Consider the following 17,652-nt stretch of genomic DNA (forward strand, 5'->3'; position numbering starts at 1 on the left):
CCAGCACTTGGGAGGCAGAGGCAGGCGGATCTCTGTGAGTTCGAGACCAGCCTGGTCTACAGAGCTAGTTCCAGGACAGGCTCCAAAGCCACAGAGAAACACTGTCTCAAAAAAAAAAAAAAATAATCTATGTATTGTTCACAACTTCTGAATGTTAGTATTTTATAGCAAGGTAATTAAAATTATGCCAAAAGCCCGTCAAACTCTACTGTAATATAAACAGGGCAATCTACATTGAGCTAAAAGCTCTGAAAAGACTGTCAGTAATTATGCTTACAAAGCAATGGGAAAAGGTCACAGAACTCAGCACTCGCCCGCCCTACAGAGTAAGTTCCAGGACAGTCAGGGCTATAGAGAGAAGAAACCCTGTCTTGAAACACTAAAGAGAATTCCAACTCATTTTCTCATCAAATGATCATAATATCTACAAGAAGTTCGCATCACTTCTGTTAAACCAAAGGCAGCAGGCTCACAAGGGTAAAACAGAGCAGGACTGGCACCCTGAAGTGTGCAAGGCTTGGAAGTGCAAACGGACTCCTTCCCTTAAGACCCACTTGCTTACCCACCATATCATTACAATCTACTAACTTCATTGACGTTTAAGTAATGTGTGCTTTTAAATTAACATGACATATTTCTACACTCTGTTCCCAGAACCCTACAACAGAACAAGCAGATAGATACAAGGATCTAGAAAACTTCAGAGACATCCAGCCATTCCCACTAACTAACATGCAGAACGCGTAGCAGGGCATTCTTAAGTGCACTTGGAATATTCATACAGTGACACACAAAACACATCAAAATAAAATAAAACTTCTGGGCTCTAATACATAAGATAAATTGCAGATTTAACAGGATTAAAATCACAAAAACTTTGCTTTTTTGTAACCACAATACTATTAAACCAGAAGCCCAAATCAAAAGACTGGAATCCCACACCAATCTTAAAAAGAGAAAAAAAAAAGTGTAAAGATAAAACTATTAAGTAACCCACAGTTCATATAAGAAATATTAAAGGAAAGAACTGAATACAAATTAAACCTTCTACATAAAAACTTACGGGATATCACTAACTCATTGTTTAGAGCAAAAAGTTAACACTTTAAATTTCCTTCACTAAAGAAGTTCCAGGAGTAAGGTAAATAAACCCCAACCCAGCCCCAACCCCCTGGACTGATGATGAGTTCTCGCCTGTATGACATGTAAGTGCAATGGTAGCACAGAGTTTGTGGGAGTAGCCAACCAACATCTAATCTGACTGAAGGCCCACTCCAAGAAATGGAGCCTGTACCTGACACTGCCTAGGTGACCAAGAAGCTAAGACTAGATAGCCCAGAGACCTATTATTGGTCTAAAAATTACAATGGCCCCTAATGATATTCTGCTATATTCATAGATTGAGCCATCATCAGAGAGACTTGTTCCTGCAGCAAAGGAGAACAACACAGTATGGTACTTTGAATGTGCCAGGCCCCCAGAAACACATAGGAGTGGCACTACTGGGAGGTGTGGCCTTGTTGAAGGAAGTGTGTCACTGTGGGGGCAGGCTTTGAAGTCTCTTTTGTGTAAGCGTCCCTAAGTGTCACAGACCACTTCCTGTTACGTTCTGACCAAAAAGTAGCCAGCATCATGTCTGCCTGCACACTGACACACTCCCAGCCATGATGATAATGGACTGAACCTCTGAACTGTAAGCTGCCACCCAAATAATATTTTCTTTTATTTTTTTAAGACTCGCTGTTGCTGTGGTCATGGAGTCTCTTCACAGAAATAGAAACCCTAACTAAGACACACAGAGAGAGTAAGAGACCTTAGCACACTCAATCCTAAATGGGATGTCTCCATCAAATCCCTCCCCTCAGGGCTTAGGGAACTCTGCAGAAGGGGAGGAGGAAAGAGTGTATGAGTTAGAGAGGATGGAGGACACCAAGGAATCAGGGCCTTCTAGATACACATGAACTCACAGAGACAGAGGCAGCATGCACAGGGCCTGTGCAGGTCTGCACCAGATGGGGTCCTAGAGCTAAACAGAAAAGCGGACATGTGCATCCCAGAAGCAATCTCCAACTGATAACTGCTTGCAAATGAAACTTTTCCGTTTCTTCCAAGGGAGTCTCACTGTGAAAACCAACTACTTTTAAGGGTAGGCTGCATGCCCAGCAGAAGATGGACAACAGAAAATGAACTCAAGGACAAGTTTGGAGGTTCCTTGTCTCATAGTGTTTCACAGAATTTTCCCACTTTTTTTAAAAAAATATTTTGTTGTATTACTTTTTATTTTTACGTACCTTTCCCCCTTTTCACTCTACTTTTCTCTCTCTCTCTCTCTCTCTCTCTCTCTCTGTATATATATATGTCGACCATAGGCAAGTGATCTACCATTTAACTATAATCCTAGCCCACTGAATAGTTTACATATAAATTAGACCCTCAACGAAAGTATAAAATGTTTTTTTTTACAAGACCTTTAATTTTCTAATCCCACTGAAACTCAACTGAAATCCTAAATAATGTGAACAAATTAACATATGGATGAATAATAAGAATGTCAAAAGACAGAGGCCATACTATTCAACGTACACCAAGTTGAATGAGAACTTTGCTGAGCCATTTCTCCAGCCCAGGCAGAAATTCTTTAAAACAAAACCAAAAACAAACAAACAAACAAGTTAAAACAAACAACCAAAACCCAAGTTGTGGCTCACAGAATTTTCTGATTTTTAACTTGCCATCTCCTTGTTACTGCAGGATGTTTCTCTGCTATAAGTCAAAACTAACATACTTCAACAGAAAAGTGCATTTTGAAGTGGGAAAAGTAAAAACTCCTTTCCACCTTTATTATTATTATAACAGGAAGAGGTTCATAAACATTGAAATAAAAAATTTAATAGAAATAAAAAAGCTTAAGGGGTTCTCAAATATGAGCGTAGAACACGGAAATGAACCTTCCTGAATGACGCTGCTGCTCTTTTTCTCTCTTCAAGACCCCTAAATTTTTCTGCATTCAAAATTTAATAAAAGCTAACGCTGCCTTAGAACCCTTTTCAATACCATCCATGCTGCTCCAGGATCAATGTTTAAAAGAAACCTTCTTCACCTAGAATTTTCAACATTCTCTGTATTTCTCTCATTTTAGGTCCTGGTATGTTACATTTAGTGAGCACTCTATTTTGCAAAAATACATGAGAATGAAAACAAAATAATGTTTCAAAAAAGAATACATTATGTGATGATACACTAGTGTTAGGAAACATTCTTCCAGAAGCCTCAGGCATGTCTGCAGGTCTTGTGACTGACCTTTAGTTCTAGACTCTTTCCAAGGCTGGGTGTGTGTCAAATAAACACAAGTTAGTTAACTGACTAGCTCAAGAAAGCTAAAATCTCAGAAGCCACCACACTTTTTAAAAACAATTAGTATATATTATTAATTTTTGAAAATATGGGTACCTGAAATATCTTAATATGATCATACCTTTGTGGCAAAAAAATCCTAGTTTGAATGAACATTTAAATGAACAATTATACTTGAATGATCATAAACTAATATTCTTTTCAACTTTTCTAGAGTTTCTCAAATTTCCCTTTATGGTTATATTCTAATTTTATTTATTAATTATTTTATAATCAAGGAACTTGACGAAAAGTTATCATAATGAGTTCTGTTTGCAAACACGAAGTTCACTGACACTCCTCTCCCCCATTTCCTGTTTTCCAACATCTGAAATTACTATGGTACATTTGTCAGTATTAAGAAACCAACATTGGTACAGTGTTGTTAGTGAAACTCCAGATAAAAGTTTCATGCCTACTGACTAGTAGTCAAGATACTGGAAGGTAGTCTGTAAAGCTACCAGAGGAAAAGGGCAATCATCGGTATCACCCAGTCACAACCCTGAGCTTAGGACAGTTAACGGCCTGTAGGATATAATGGTCCAATAGTGACTGAACGTTGACTGGATTTAAGGTCCACTCTATGAGCTAGAACCTATATCTGACAGTGCTAAAGGTCGAGAACATAGGACTAGGTAAGTCATGGGCTTAAAGGGAAGCCTACTACTATTATTCTGCTAAGGGAACATAGCAATAAAATGACTAGTGACATACTACCAGATCAGTGTCCCCCTCAGCCCTCATCAGAGAAGCTTCTTGCAGTCGACAGGAATTCACACAAAGACCCACAACAGCAAAATGCGCAGAAGACTGAGAGATTTTGGAGCACATAGCTCTAACTAGGATGCTTTCATTCAATCCATCCCTCAAGGCTCAGGGATGTATGAGGAAGAGGAGGGGAAAGAGGGGCAAGTGGACTCAGAAGCTGTTTGCAACTGATAACTGCTGGCAAAGGGAAACTAATTTTCTTCAATGAAGAGTCACTGGGTATATAAACCCGGGCCAGCCCCATGTCCACAAAACGAGCACCATGTTTTTGTTGGCCTTTTTTTTTTTTGATGGGCGGGGCTTTAGACAGGCTGTGGCGTATACCTTTAATCCCAGCACTTGAGAGGCAGAGGCAGGAGGATCTCTGTGAGTTCGAGGCCAGCCTGGTCTATAAAGCAAGTTCTAGAAGAGGCTCCAAAGCTACACAGAGAAACCCTGCTTCAAAAAAAATAACAAAATAATAAATTAAAGATGGTGTGGGGGGCTTTTTGTTTTACCTTTTTGATTATTACTTTTTTTTTGAGAGACAGCCAAGTTGGGTGGGTAGGGAGGTGGCAAGGATCGGGGAAGAGTTGGAGGAGGCAAAAACATGATCAAATTATTGCATGAAAAAATATTCTTTAAAGAAAAGAAAAAAAACCCCAGTTATCTGGATTCACTTGCTCTTCTACTCATGTTCTTTTTCTCTTGTAACGACAATCCATGATGCACACTGTGTTTATTTTGTATGTGTGTATATATATGTGTGCGTAAGAACATGTATTCAACCAAGCATGTGCAACTGTAAAAAAGTGCATTTTAACATCTTTATTCAAATTCTTGGTCTACAAAACCTAGTCGTTTAGGCCGTATAATTCCATGCTTTAGACTATTCACAGAGCCGTATAATCATCACCATCACCTAATTTCAGAGCACCGTCATGTCGATAGAAAGACAGCCAGCATCCAGATCTTTTTCTCTTGGTCCTAGACAAGCACTGAGCCATCTTCTGCCTACTGTAAACAGTTCTTACAAATGTAACCATGCACTCTTGATCTTATGTGATGTTAAAGGTTCATCTACATTGTAGTGTGTTTTATTAATACCAAAAACTATTCCACTGTATGGGTAGACCTCCATTGTACTTATCTATTCATCATGTTATGAACAACGGGTTGTCTTGACTTTCCAGCTGCTGCGAGTACTAACACCAACATTTTACACACACGATACATACAAGCTTTTTTTAGGGGCACACATTTTTTTTTCTCCTGAGGAAACACCTAGAAGTGGACTGTTGAATTGTGGACCTGATAACTTACATTTTACTTTTTAGGGAATATGGGTTGTTTTCCAAAGTGGATATACCATTTGGCAATTGCCACATTATTGCCAACATTTTGTTCTTATCTGTGATTTTTCTTGTCATAACAGATTGGCCTTGCTTTTCTCCTGAAGCACTTTTTTTTTGTTTTTAATGCAAGTATTTTTTATTTTGTTACTTTCTTGAAAAAGGAGGCACTAGGGAATGCTCATCATAGATAGCTTTATTCTTCCTTTCCTTTCAAAAAAGATACAACACATATTAAACACATTCTATGATCAAACACTGTCCCAAATCTTAAAGATGTAATTAAAGCCTTGTCCTCAGGGAGCTGAGAGTTTATGTCAGAAGCCTGTCAGTGTGGTCAATAAGCTTGCCTCAGCATTTTGTTCAGTAACCACCATGTGTTGACCAAGACAATGTGTGTTACTATGTACAAAACTTCTAGTCCTATATACATCTTTTCTGGTCAAGCTACAAATGTTATATTTAAGACAGACACACAGACATGCACCCACACACTACAGCAGGTGGGCTGACTCAGAGATTATATTCCCTAACCCAGAAGCTACAGAACTGTGGGATATTAGGTTTTCTGAAGTTAGGGAAGCAATAAGCTAAAAGGAAAGTCATATCCACTCTGCCTACCATTATAGAAAAAAATTAATTCCAAAAAAGCTGCTACTGTACTGTAGAGATGGCTGCTCTTCCAGAGGACCTGGGTTCTATTCCCAGCACTCACATGCCAGCTCATGACCATCTGTAACTCCAGCCACATGCGAGAAAACAAAGAAACAAACAAAATATGAGCAAAACAGCTAGGACACACCAGAGACTGAGACAGCAGCCCTGGATCTGTACCAGATGGAGTCCTAGGGGTGAAGGAAGTGGACTCACTCCCTCTCCCTAATCTAACCGACAACTGCTTGCAATGAAAATTTAGTTTTCTCCAAGGGAGTCTCATTGAAAAAAACAAACTTTTTTTTTTTTTTGAGACAGGGTTTCTCTGTGTAACAACACAGAGTGTACTGGAACTCATTTTATAGACCAGGCTGGTCTTGAATTCACCGAGATCTGTAGGCCTCTGCCTCCTGAGTGCTGGGATTAAAGGCGTGCCCCACCACAGTGGCTGAAACAAACCACTTTTAAGGGTAGGACGCATGCCCAGAGCAGATGGCCAACAGAAAACAAACTATGACATTTCCAGAGATACCTTGTCTTATAAGGTCCTGTGAGTTTTTTTATCTTATTTTTTCTTATTTTATTTACATTTTTATTTCTCCTTTAACCCTACAGGTTCTCTGTGTATACATTATGGCATCCAGTCTAATATTTATATGAGATTTCTGAATGCAAACAAATGGATCTCTGCATCTCTATCTATTTCTTACGACTTTTCTTGGACTCTTTCACGTTTGTTTGTTTTGTCCTATTCTGTTGTGTTAGGTTTGTTTTACTTGTTTTATTTTATTATTATCCCTTAGGAGCCTGTTTGTTTTCTAATGAGATACAGAAAAGGGTGGCTATGGAGAGAGAGGAGCTGGGGAGGAACTGGGAGGAATAGAGGTATGGAAAACCATATTAAGGATACATTATGTGAAGAGAAAAAGATACTTTCAATAGAAGGGGAAAAAAGACACCTCATAGCCTTCTGAGTGACAAGACTGTCAGGAATCTAAGGGAAGATGCGGCATCGTTGTTGGGCACACGAATCACGTGTATTCACAACCCAGGGCTCCAGAGCATATGTGCATCATCCAAATTAGAGACTTTTACTTCAGATAGTTAGTAGAAGCAAAAAATTCCCAGTGATTTTCACAAGTAGTTTCACTAAGCAAATAATAGGAGACAGGGGTAAAATGAAAGTATGCTTTATTCTCTAGGGTGGCAGGCGAGGGTGACAAGTTAAGTATTGTACTGAGAAAAGTCACTAAAGAAATATAGAACCACAACAGGAAACTGGAGACTAGGCGGGGGCATACTGAGGATGAAGACCAGAGAAGAAGAGTCTGCACCACGCTGCTCTAGAGGTGGCACAGGTTTCTTTAGAATACAGAAGGGATGTAAATGGAAAATTGTGGGAAAGGCAGAATCCACAAAAAAGATGCAGAGAGATCCACAACAAACAGACACAGCAAACTTAGAGGAAAAGATGCATAAGATTTCATTAGGTTGAGTCTGAGATGAAACATGTTTTCCAAAAGGTTTGACGAGGAGAAAGAGGTGTGAAAGGAAGTTGTAGGTATAGTTTCATATATTCTTGAGGTAAAGTTAAAAAAAAAGTGTGAGAGAGTCAAGACTGCTAGATAACACACACTTAAAGGTGAGGTTAGCTTAAGACAGCTCATACTCACAGGTTTCTGACAAATACAAACAGCATATTAGGGAAACACAAATCAAAACCAGAACGAGTCATCAGTTCATAATCATTATGCTGTTACCTAAAAAGAACACATAAGCCTTGGAATGCAGAGAAAATTGAAATCCTTTGAACTGGTGGTAGGATGTTACTGGTATAAAATGCTAGAGCCACTGTGGTAAACAATGTGGCCATGCCTAAAAACCATAATTACCTTGACTCAGCAATTTCACTTCTGATAATATACCCCAAAGAATGAAAGCAGGGATTCAAACAGATACTTAACACACGGTGGTCAGAGCAGCACCATTCACAACAGCTGAACTGTTAACATAGCTCAGTGATGGAGGATTCCCCTCTGTATGCTATGAATATGTTTTATTACCACTGGTTATTAAAGAAGCCGTTTCAGCCAATGGCTTAGGACAGTAAAGCCAGGCAGGAAATCTGAATAGAGATACAGAGAGAAAGTAGGTGGAGTCAAAGAGACACCATGTAGCTGCCGAAGGAGAAAGACGCCCGCTGCCAGCTAGAACCTTAATGTTAGACCACACCCTCGTGGTGATTCACAGATTAATAGAAATGGGTTAATTTAAGATGTAAGAGTTAGCAAGAAATAAGCTTAAGTTATTGGCCAAACAGTGTTGTAATTAATAAAGTTTCTTGGCAGCTGGGAAGCGAACGAGCAGTCTCCACTTACAGCTCAGTTGGTCAGGGGCGTGTGTATGTGAACAAATCAAGTATATGATATTACAATGAATGTTATTTAGCATTAAAAAAGGAAGGAAATGCTGACACATATTACAGCTTGTATAAACTTCAAATATATTATGATCTAAGATAGCCACAAATGGACAAACACTGCACGGCTCAACATGTGCAAGGCACCTAGAGCAGTCAAAACCAGACAGAAATTGGATAATGGTTTCCAGAAGAGAGGAATGGAGACTTATTGTTTAACAGGTGTAAAGTTCCACTTTGGGAAAATAGAAATGTTTTGAGTTATCTAGTAGTGATAGTTATAAAAAAAGTATAACTGTTAATATCACTGAACTTATATTATACCCCCAAATAGTTACAGTGGTAAATGTGTTGTGTATACTATATAACAGGTTAAGAACTGAGTATACAGCAAGAGATGCAAACCTATTTAAACAGAAGTTGACAGGCATCCTACAAAACCAAAATCACAGTCAGTCATCTGAGCTAAATACCAGTCATGGCCGACGCCATTAGCCAGAGGGCACTCTCCATGATGCCGCCAGTAAAGAAACAATGTTAAAAACACCCACCGGCATTTCCAACCACATCCTGTTTAACAGCAACGTGGAGCATATCATATTCATGTGTGAATACTGTGCTTTCCCATGTAAGTAAGATGCCCCATTTCAGCATCACTGATGCGGCAAACTGGTCTGTACCACTCTCATACAGTTCCAGTCTTCATCCTCATGGAACACCAAGGCAACCAAAAGCCACGATATGTGATTCCCTTAGAAATATTTTCACACAGTTGCTGTAGATCAGATATAATGCCAGTAAAGGCTTAGAATCTAAACCTTGAGATTACTGTTATATTTAATTTCAATATTCTTAAAGTTGTTCGCACAATTAAAAATTATGCTAGCACAGGGCTTATGAATTTGTATTTAAAAATCTTAAGACATAATTCATTTCAATTAAGAAATATCTATTAAAACCAGAAATGGTGGCTCATGACTTTAATCCTACTACTCAAAGAGCAGAAGCAGGTGGATCTCCATGGGTTCCAGGCCAGCCTGGTCTATAAAGCAAGTTCAATGCCAATCAGGGTTAAGGTAGTAAAACTGTTTCAAAAAAAAAAAATTCTACAAAGTTTTTAAATAGGATTAAGATATCTTATTCTGTAATGTATAGGCACACTGATCAACATATGAAAAATGACCAACTTCTTTGAATAAAAAAGTATGTAAAAGTAGGGTGAGAATGTAAAGACTCTCACTTGAGAATTTAAGTGGTGTGTGCATCCAATGTAATGCTTCTGTGTGTATGTGTTTGTAAGGAAGCCAGGTCCGTGTTGGTATCTTTCTCCATCACACTCTATTCTACTGTTTAGATGGTCTCTCACTGAACCTATGGATCTTTGTAAGGAAGCCTCAGGATTTCTCGTCTCCTCTCGGTAGCACTGGATTATAGGTGTGCACTGCCATGCCTGACTTTTACATGGGTGCTACGGACCTAAACCCAAGCACTTTTACTGACTGAGCACTTTCCCCAGTCTCCCAACATAATTTTAAAATACTAATAGAAAATATTGAATTTCAAAATAATGTAAAAGTAATTGATGAAAATTACTGAGAGGGTGGGAGAGAAAGAAGCAAAAAAATTACAGAGAAAACCTGCTACAATCTGTGAGGCTGTGAAGAGTTTGACCTGGGGTAACATATAGGTGAAATTACTGGCTATTCTAATCTGTTTTCCTGTATGTGAAACAGATAATGATTAAAAATGCAAACATTCGGCATGCGGTGGTGGCACGCACCTTTAATCTCAGCACTCAGGAGGCAGAGGCAGGCGGATCTCTGTGAGTTCGAGGCCAGCCTGGTCTACAAGAGCTAGTTCCAGAACAGGCTCCGGGAACATTCAATGCATATGTCTCATCTATTCTTTCCTTATTTTATTCCACTACAAAATCATTTAACTACGTTGGGGTCTGCCATAATGGGATTCCCACACTGCCAGAATGACTGTTTTAAAAGCAGAGTGAGGCCGGATCCCCACTGGCTACCTGCTTTTGTGTATCAACTCTGGCTCCAGACTTTTTACAAGAAATTTGCTGTTTGCTATGCAAGAGGTTCCTGTCAGGATGCACCTATCAGTTTCTCTCTTCCTCAGGGACTCTGCCCATTATTTCTAGAGATGTTCCTTCATCCTCCATATAGCTGTCTCCTCCTCCTCTGGAGCACTGCCCCGATGGAGCACCCTACTTGTTTCTGTCCTATCACACAGTTTGCACTTGTTTCTCTGGGTACTGTTGCTCTTAGGAAGAGACCCTCAGACTCAGTACCTGTCTGTCCTATGAAAGGAATTCAATGCTTTTATAATGTACAGTTCTTAGTCATGCTTCCAGTATTTCTTCATAGAAAATGGGGTAAAAGTCACTGCTTGACAAATAAGGCTTAAGTAGAATAATTCACAGAAAAGGCAAATATAAAAACAGTGTCTCCAAATTAAGAGGCCTGAACTCAGTTAGCTTTACTAATATAAAACTTTTATGCCTGACTAGGATGCATGATACTACATATTTTTAAATTTCTTTTTATTTGATTTAAAAAACATTCGGATTTTTTTTTTTTAATGTGTATGAGTGTTTTGCCTGTATATACATATGTGCTCCAAGTGTAGGACTGATGCATGTGAAATTCAGAAGGGAGCTTTGGATCCCCCGGAAGTGGAGTTAGGGATGGTTGCAAGTCACCATGTGGGTGCTGGGGACCAAAGCCAGATCCTCTGCAAGAACAAGTGCTTTTAACTGCTAAGCCTCTCTCCAGCACCTATTTATTGTTTTAAGTATAAAATAACATTTTTCGTTATGACATTTAAAGTTATGACACTGCACTTTGCTATTTGCCCCCATAAACATCTCTCTTTTCTCCCCACCGCTGCCCCTGATTTCAGTGCCTCCTCTACAGCTCTCCCCAACCCCCCACTGAGATGGGGAAGGAGAAAGGAGGGGAGAGGAGAGGGAAAGAGAGATGATAGGGAATGAGAGTGAAAGATCCTAGAAAGTAACCTTTCTACATTTATTATATAAGAGGGCAAAATAGCAAAGGATAATTGTTATCTCTCAGAGGAAATGACTTTTCAGAGAAATTAAAACCAACTACATCTTTGGAACAAGTTCAAAACACCAAATTACAAAGTAGGCCTGGCAAGTTAAACCACCTGACAGTGACTACTGAGGGACAAGGACACCACCACACCACAAATCACATTTCCTCTTGGTGCCACACCCAATGTGGGGTTTCACTGGCTTCTGAGCTCATCTGCCAGCTTCTCAGGGAGAGGCTGAGGTAACCCATACCTGAAAGGCTCAGGGAAGAGGTTTGAGTGTAAGGTGGGCCCCAGGGCTGTTTTAGCAAGTTTAGTAAGTGCTTAGCTTGGCACAGCAGGGAGGGGCGGCAGTACAGAGGGTAGGGGCTAAGTGGATGAAGGTGCCTGAGTTTGATCCCCACGACCCACGAGGTAGAAGCACAGAACAAACTCCCTTAAGCTGTCCTCTGACCACAACAGGTGAGCTATGGCACACCAACATCAACACAAATTTTAAGTGTAATAAAAGAATCTGGTTATCTCAAGTACTAAATTGAGTTAATAGCAATTATAGATTTCTACTATTTCTGTAACCCAGGCATTATATTAGCACTTTATTCAAAATTACTCCTTTTCTACTTAACCAGCTCCACTCTACCAAATTTAGCTGTCAGGTTCTTTTGGCATTAGTGAAGCACTTGGGTGACTTCCAATTTCCCTGCCTTTGCCAGAAAATTGCTAAACTTCCAAAAAGTACTTCATGAGTTGTCCAACATTCCCAGACTCCGGTCTTACTGAATGTAGAAGTTCTTACTAATTTTAGATTCAAGGATGCCTTCAGTGAACAATTAGCCTGTTCAGAGTCTCCACCTCCTTCCTGCTTAGACACCCAACATTACTAATGATGTGAAATCAAACAAATGCAGCTTATCAACAGGCAGAAGCAACAGCAGAAAAAGAGTCAAACTAAAGGAGCAGGGCAGCTGAGCCACATTAGTGTGTAAGCTGACTGGAGACACTTCCAGGAGAAAGAATATGGTCTTTCCCCCGGGGAATGAGCAATGAGACAGCAGAAGAACAGACAGCAAAGACAGACACAGACAAAAAAGGACGAAGAGACAGAAAAGGAAGCCCATAGAGAAGAAATAGATTCAGGAAGAAGGGAGGCAGAACTGGATTGTGGGGATGGGGCAAGCAACAAAAGACCAAGGCATCCAGCAAAAAGGTAACTCTGAATTCCCTCTTTGTGATCTTCAATACTCTCCTTGACCCTACTTGAAAGCAAGTAAAACTGTTTTTCAGTAATGCGCGTGCACATGCGCACACACACAGACAGACACACACTACTTCTGTTAGATGTTCCTTTAAAGATTCTGAAAATCACCCCCTCTTGCTCTTCTATCACTGTTACTCCAGGCTTTCTCACACTTCCAGTTTAGGAAGGACCAAGACAAGGCTACTGGCTACAAAGGGAAAGTAGCCTGGAGACCTTCAGATTGAATAAGGTGTGGCCCCTTCTTACCTTCAGTAACACCACGTCCACAGTCCTGTCCACCTTGGAGATGTCACACAGACTATAGCGTCTCTTGTGCCGCTCATACATTTTGTCCAGATGCAGAAGAGACAAAATGCAGACGTATGCCTACTGAACCCAGGGACCAGTGTGCTCACACAGGTCCAGAATTCCAAATTTCTCACAGTGGGCAGGAGCAGACTTCTGCTTCCAGATTCCTCTATATAGAAAACTCTCAGGTTAAGAAAATTAAATTAGAAAAAGAAAAAAAGCAGAATCCAATTCCATGAATGGAGTGAGAACTTCCTGGCAACTTCAGAGTACTGAGACGATGAATTTACAGTTCATACTATCAGCAGTAAGTGCCTCAAGACCGTTGCTGTGCAGATCTTGACTGAGAGAGAAGCACAGATCTTTTCCATCACTGCCGAGAACTCCAGTAGAAAAATTAAGAACGAACTGGCTAAGCATAATGGTTGGCACACGTATCCAGAAATCCCAGAGCCAGTAATAAAAAGCCAGTACGCACTCTGCCACGAAGGAGGATTAAAAAAAAAGGAAGATGGCTATTTCAAAAGGATAGTATGAAAAAATTCCTTATAACAACAAAGACAAGGAAACCTATACAGACAAAACGAAACAAAACAAAACAAAAACTAGCGGATCCAGTTTTTTAGCCAGTCTCCAGCTCCTTCGGCGGCAGGGCTGGATTTTGACTTAAGTTGAAAATATCTAAGGCCGGCAGAGTACAAGGAAAACAGACCACTCCTCCAGATGTCCTCCTCCTTCCCTCCCTAGCTGGCTGCGTCTAGCTAGCCCGCCCCTCCCTCCGCAGCCTCCACACCCTTTACCCTGCTCTCTCAAGATCGTCATTACTTGCCCTTTCAGATCTGCACCAGCAGCCTTGGAGGTTTGAAAACCTAATTGCAGTGGTGGGAACATGATTCATCTGCAGACGAAGAGAAAAAACAAGGCTTCCTTTTCCAACAGGCTTCCTCCTGCTCCTCCTCCTCACAAGTCCCCAGTGAAAAAGGCTCTGTCAGACATTGCAAGAAGCAACCTCAGTCCCTTTGATGTCAGTAGTATGCTAATAAAGAAAGGGGGTGTTATCCTAAACACTACAAGTCTGTACAACAGCCTTAGCTATTCAGAGAAAATGCAGAACTCTGAATCCAGGCAAAGGAAATACTGCATCTCCCTGCAGAATGAAAAGCAATGATTTAATATCAGAAAAATGTTAGCCAAGTATTTCATAGTTATGTCTCTAGGATGAAGAATTGTCTATAAAATGTCTGGGAAGTTTAGAATCCACCAAGAGTTAAAGTTTTGTTATATCTGGAGCTTGAGAAAGCTTTAAAGAGAGTTAAGGAGATGGTATAGGATAAATGTGTACATGTCTCTCAGTACTCTTGTGACTAAGAAGAGTCACCTGGCTGTGACTTCCTTCCCTTCACATCTCATTCACATTAACTGGGCCTTGTGATTTCATTTGTCTGTTTTCCTGCTACTCCATATTTTCCAGTTGCCAACCTACTGCTCCTCAGGAGCAGCCCTCGTCTAGAAAGCATTCATTCACTTTCGGACATTCTCTTACTGTAACCGACTTTGGATGGGGTAAGGAGGAAGAAGAACAGATGAAGCAAAAAGTGGGTGGGGGGGAACAGAGAGAGAAAAATGGGCTAGGCATGGTGATGTATGTGTTTAATCTCAGCACTATGGAGACAGAAGCAGGACGAGCTCTGTGAGTATGAGGCCAGTCTGATCTACACAGTGAGTTCCACGACAGCCAGGGTTACATAAAGAGATCCTGTCTCAAAAACAAACCAACAAAAGAAAAAGTAGGCATATTAACTCTTTCCAGGAGAAGCTGTCTTATATTCTCTTTGAACTGGAAGGAGAGCACAGATGTGGAGAAAGTGAATATACAGTTTTAAATACTACAACAGAAAGGAAGAGAAGAGATTATACGTCCCAGTTTCTGTCAATACTGCAAGCGAAGTCGGTGAAAGGCATTTTCTTTTGGAAGCTGTAAGAAAAAGTAAAGAAGGTCTGACAATTCACCACTTCCTCAAGCCAGGTGTTAAAAGCAGGTAACTCACTTAAATAAAAGAAATACAGCAGAACCAGCTAAGGCTGCAAGCATTTTCTCTCATCCATCTGTCTACCCAGAAATCAGTATCAACTCTATCTAACACAAGCCTCTTCTTCCTGGACCACTCCTAGCTAAGTACCACTCCTAGCTATGAAGGTGGGTGATGTCCTCTTTTTGATGCTGCAGAAAACAAGCCTGGGCTCTCCATTTGCTGCTTTTCAGTATAGATGATGCTAAACACAGTAGAAACAAGACAATGAGAGATGAAGTTGTAAATAAAATTCGTACTTAAGATAACCAAAAGCATGGGATTCTGGCCAGGAATTTACAAATACTTTCATTGTATGTGGTTTAAGGGCATAGAGTGGAACGTCCTGGAGGGGCAGGCTTTAGTATACAGAAAACTGACTGCCTATTATCTTTTATGGATCAACTTTCACCAAGCTATAATTCAGAACCCCCTCTTCTGATGAACACGAAGTTGCCTCCCCTCGGTTCTCAACATGGTTTGCTCCTCACTGCCTCTCCCTTCTGCTTTAATTAGAATCAAATGTTTCCTGCTTGCAAGTTCCCAGGCATCTCTCTAGGGAATTGGAGATGCTTTAATCACTGGGAAGCTTTTTCTATACCAACTCTATCAAACTAAATAAAGATTGATAATCTATATCAATTTAATAGACATTCTGTGCCTTGCGTAAGAAGCAAATAAAAAGCCAAGGTCTTTGTCCTTGGAAACTTTACATAATCAGAGAGAAATGTTTCAAAACCATTACAACTTTCTGAACTACACTAGAGCACTTGTTTGAAATATGTAGATTAATCTTTTTGTCTGTTGGCTTTGTGCTAGAAATCTAGATTTTTTCTCTCTTCTCTGCACATATAAACATGTTAAAAGGGCAATTTAAAATTGTCCATGCTAATCTGTTTCTTCTCTGAGAACAAATGCTCTGGGTGGGGTGGAAAGTCTGCTTTCCCTCTGGATCTGCGGCACTCCCCATGGAAGACAAAATCTGTAGTCTGTGCTTTTGCTGCTGATGCTACAATTCCAAGTTTTTTTTTTTTTTTTATCAAAAACATCTGGAACCACTGAACAGTTATTCTGTTAGGATTTTGAAACGCAGCAACCAATCATTTCACATCTAAACCAGAGTTGAAAGCTACAAATATAAAGGAGATTGTAAGTCTATTTTCTAGTTCCTTTAAGTTTGGAAACTTTCGGGAAAACACAGATTGTTTGTAAGTGTGTGCAATGGTTGTTTACAGTATCAATCCCCTTTCTTCTCTGTGATGGTCAGCCCACCCTCTATCTACGAAGAGCACCAACCCCTCCAAGAGAAGCAAAGTGCTCTTAGGTTATTGCATGACCTGGGCCTCACATGTAATCCCAAATTATTCGGGCACAAGAATCTACTAATAATTTTCACACACTTCAATACCACATTTCTGCTCGTGAGCTAAAATCTTCTTGATTTCAGGATTAAATACTTTATCCAGATTGTTGAGACTTTAGGGACCAACACTGTGTTTTTTTTGGTTTTAGTTAGGGTAGAAGCTTGCAGGAAGTAGGATGCCACCTAGTGGAAACCCTGAAACCAAGGGCCAAAAAGCATTTATCTCTCAGGCCACTAAATATTTTTTCTGAAAGCCCTAAGTGAACATAAAAGTAATAACTCTTGACACATGAAGGTCAATTCATCGCGGCAGGGAGCACAGGACACTGAAATAACAATCAGAGTCCTTTCTTCTCCAGGTGAGCCACTGCTTCCCGGAGCAAACTGGAAAGTATTATCTGATGGTCTGGATTCGGAATTCCGAAATGTACAAAAGGAAGTGATTCAATGCTGCACCCACCCAAGTTCTTTCTTCTCTATTACTACATAATGTTATTTGGACACTAAGCTTTTTTTTTTTTGCCACTTGTCAATTATCATTTCAGATTGTATTTTCTGCCTCTAGTCTTTGAAAGATACAGGAAAGAAAGGTTTTGATTATGGCTAACAGTTTTACACTCACCTATGCATAACACATTTGTTGAGGAACACTTGTCTGATTAGAATAAAGATTCTTTCCAACGAGGTACGAGAACGTGTGAGCAGGGAGAGAAGAGGATTATTGAGAAAGGCTGCAAAGGCACTGTGTCCATCCTGTGTTTGACTCCAGTGTTTAAGCAACAAGAAGAGTCCTCCCTACTCTTTCCTCTTGGCATTTCATTGGGCACAGACTTAAGGTGCAAAAAGGGACAAACAGTAAAATTCAGCAAATTAGGAGCAAGTATCTGAAAACACCTCCTTTGCTTTAACCCTTTACTGCCCTTACAAAGGGGAAAATAACAACATATACAGTTGGCTAGAAGCAGCAGATTATCTAACAATATCAGCAATTGAAATAACCACCAAAATATATGGCTTCATAGAGAAGTCTCTTCACAAAT

At 40.1% G+C, this 17,652-nt stretch overlaps 1 protein-coding gene across 8 annotated transcripts in view; it reads right to left on the bottom strand.

Annotated features, from left to right (window-relative positions):
• Akap13 (A-kinase anchoring protein 13) overlaps positions 1-17,652 on the bottom strand; it is a 256,845-nt gene that overhangs the window by 87,900 nt on the left and 151,293 nt on the right. The window contains exon 1 of one of the 8 annotated variants that reach the window (XM_050154106.1): positions 13,139-13,822. The exons of the other annotated variants lie outside the window; for them this stretch is intronic. Coding sequence (XP_050010063.1) covers positions 13,139-13,219 — 81 coding nt within the window. The 5' untranslated portion in view covers positions 13,220-13,822. Of the gene's footprint in view, positions 1-13,138; positions 13,823-17,652 lie in introns of those variants that run through there. 8 annotated transcript variants of the gene reach the window in all.

Source organism: Alexandromys fortis, unplaced genomic scaffold (assembly GCF_014885135.2).
Source record: "Alexandromys fortis isolate MF-2015 unplaced genomic scaffold, M_Fortis_MF-2015_v1.1 scaffold_86, whole genome shotgun sequence".
Lineage (NCBI taxonomy): Eukaryota > Metazoa > Chordata > Mammalia > Rodentia > Cricetidae > Alexandromys > Alexandromys fortis.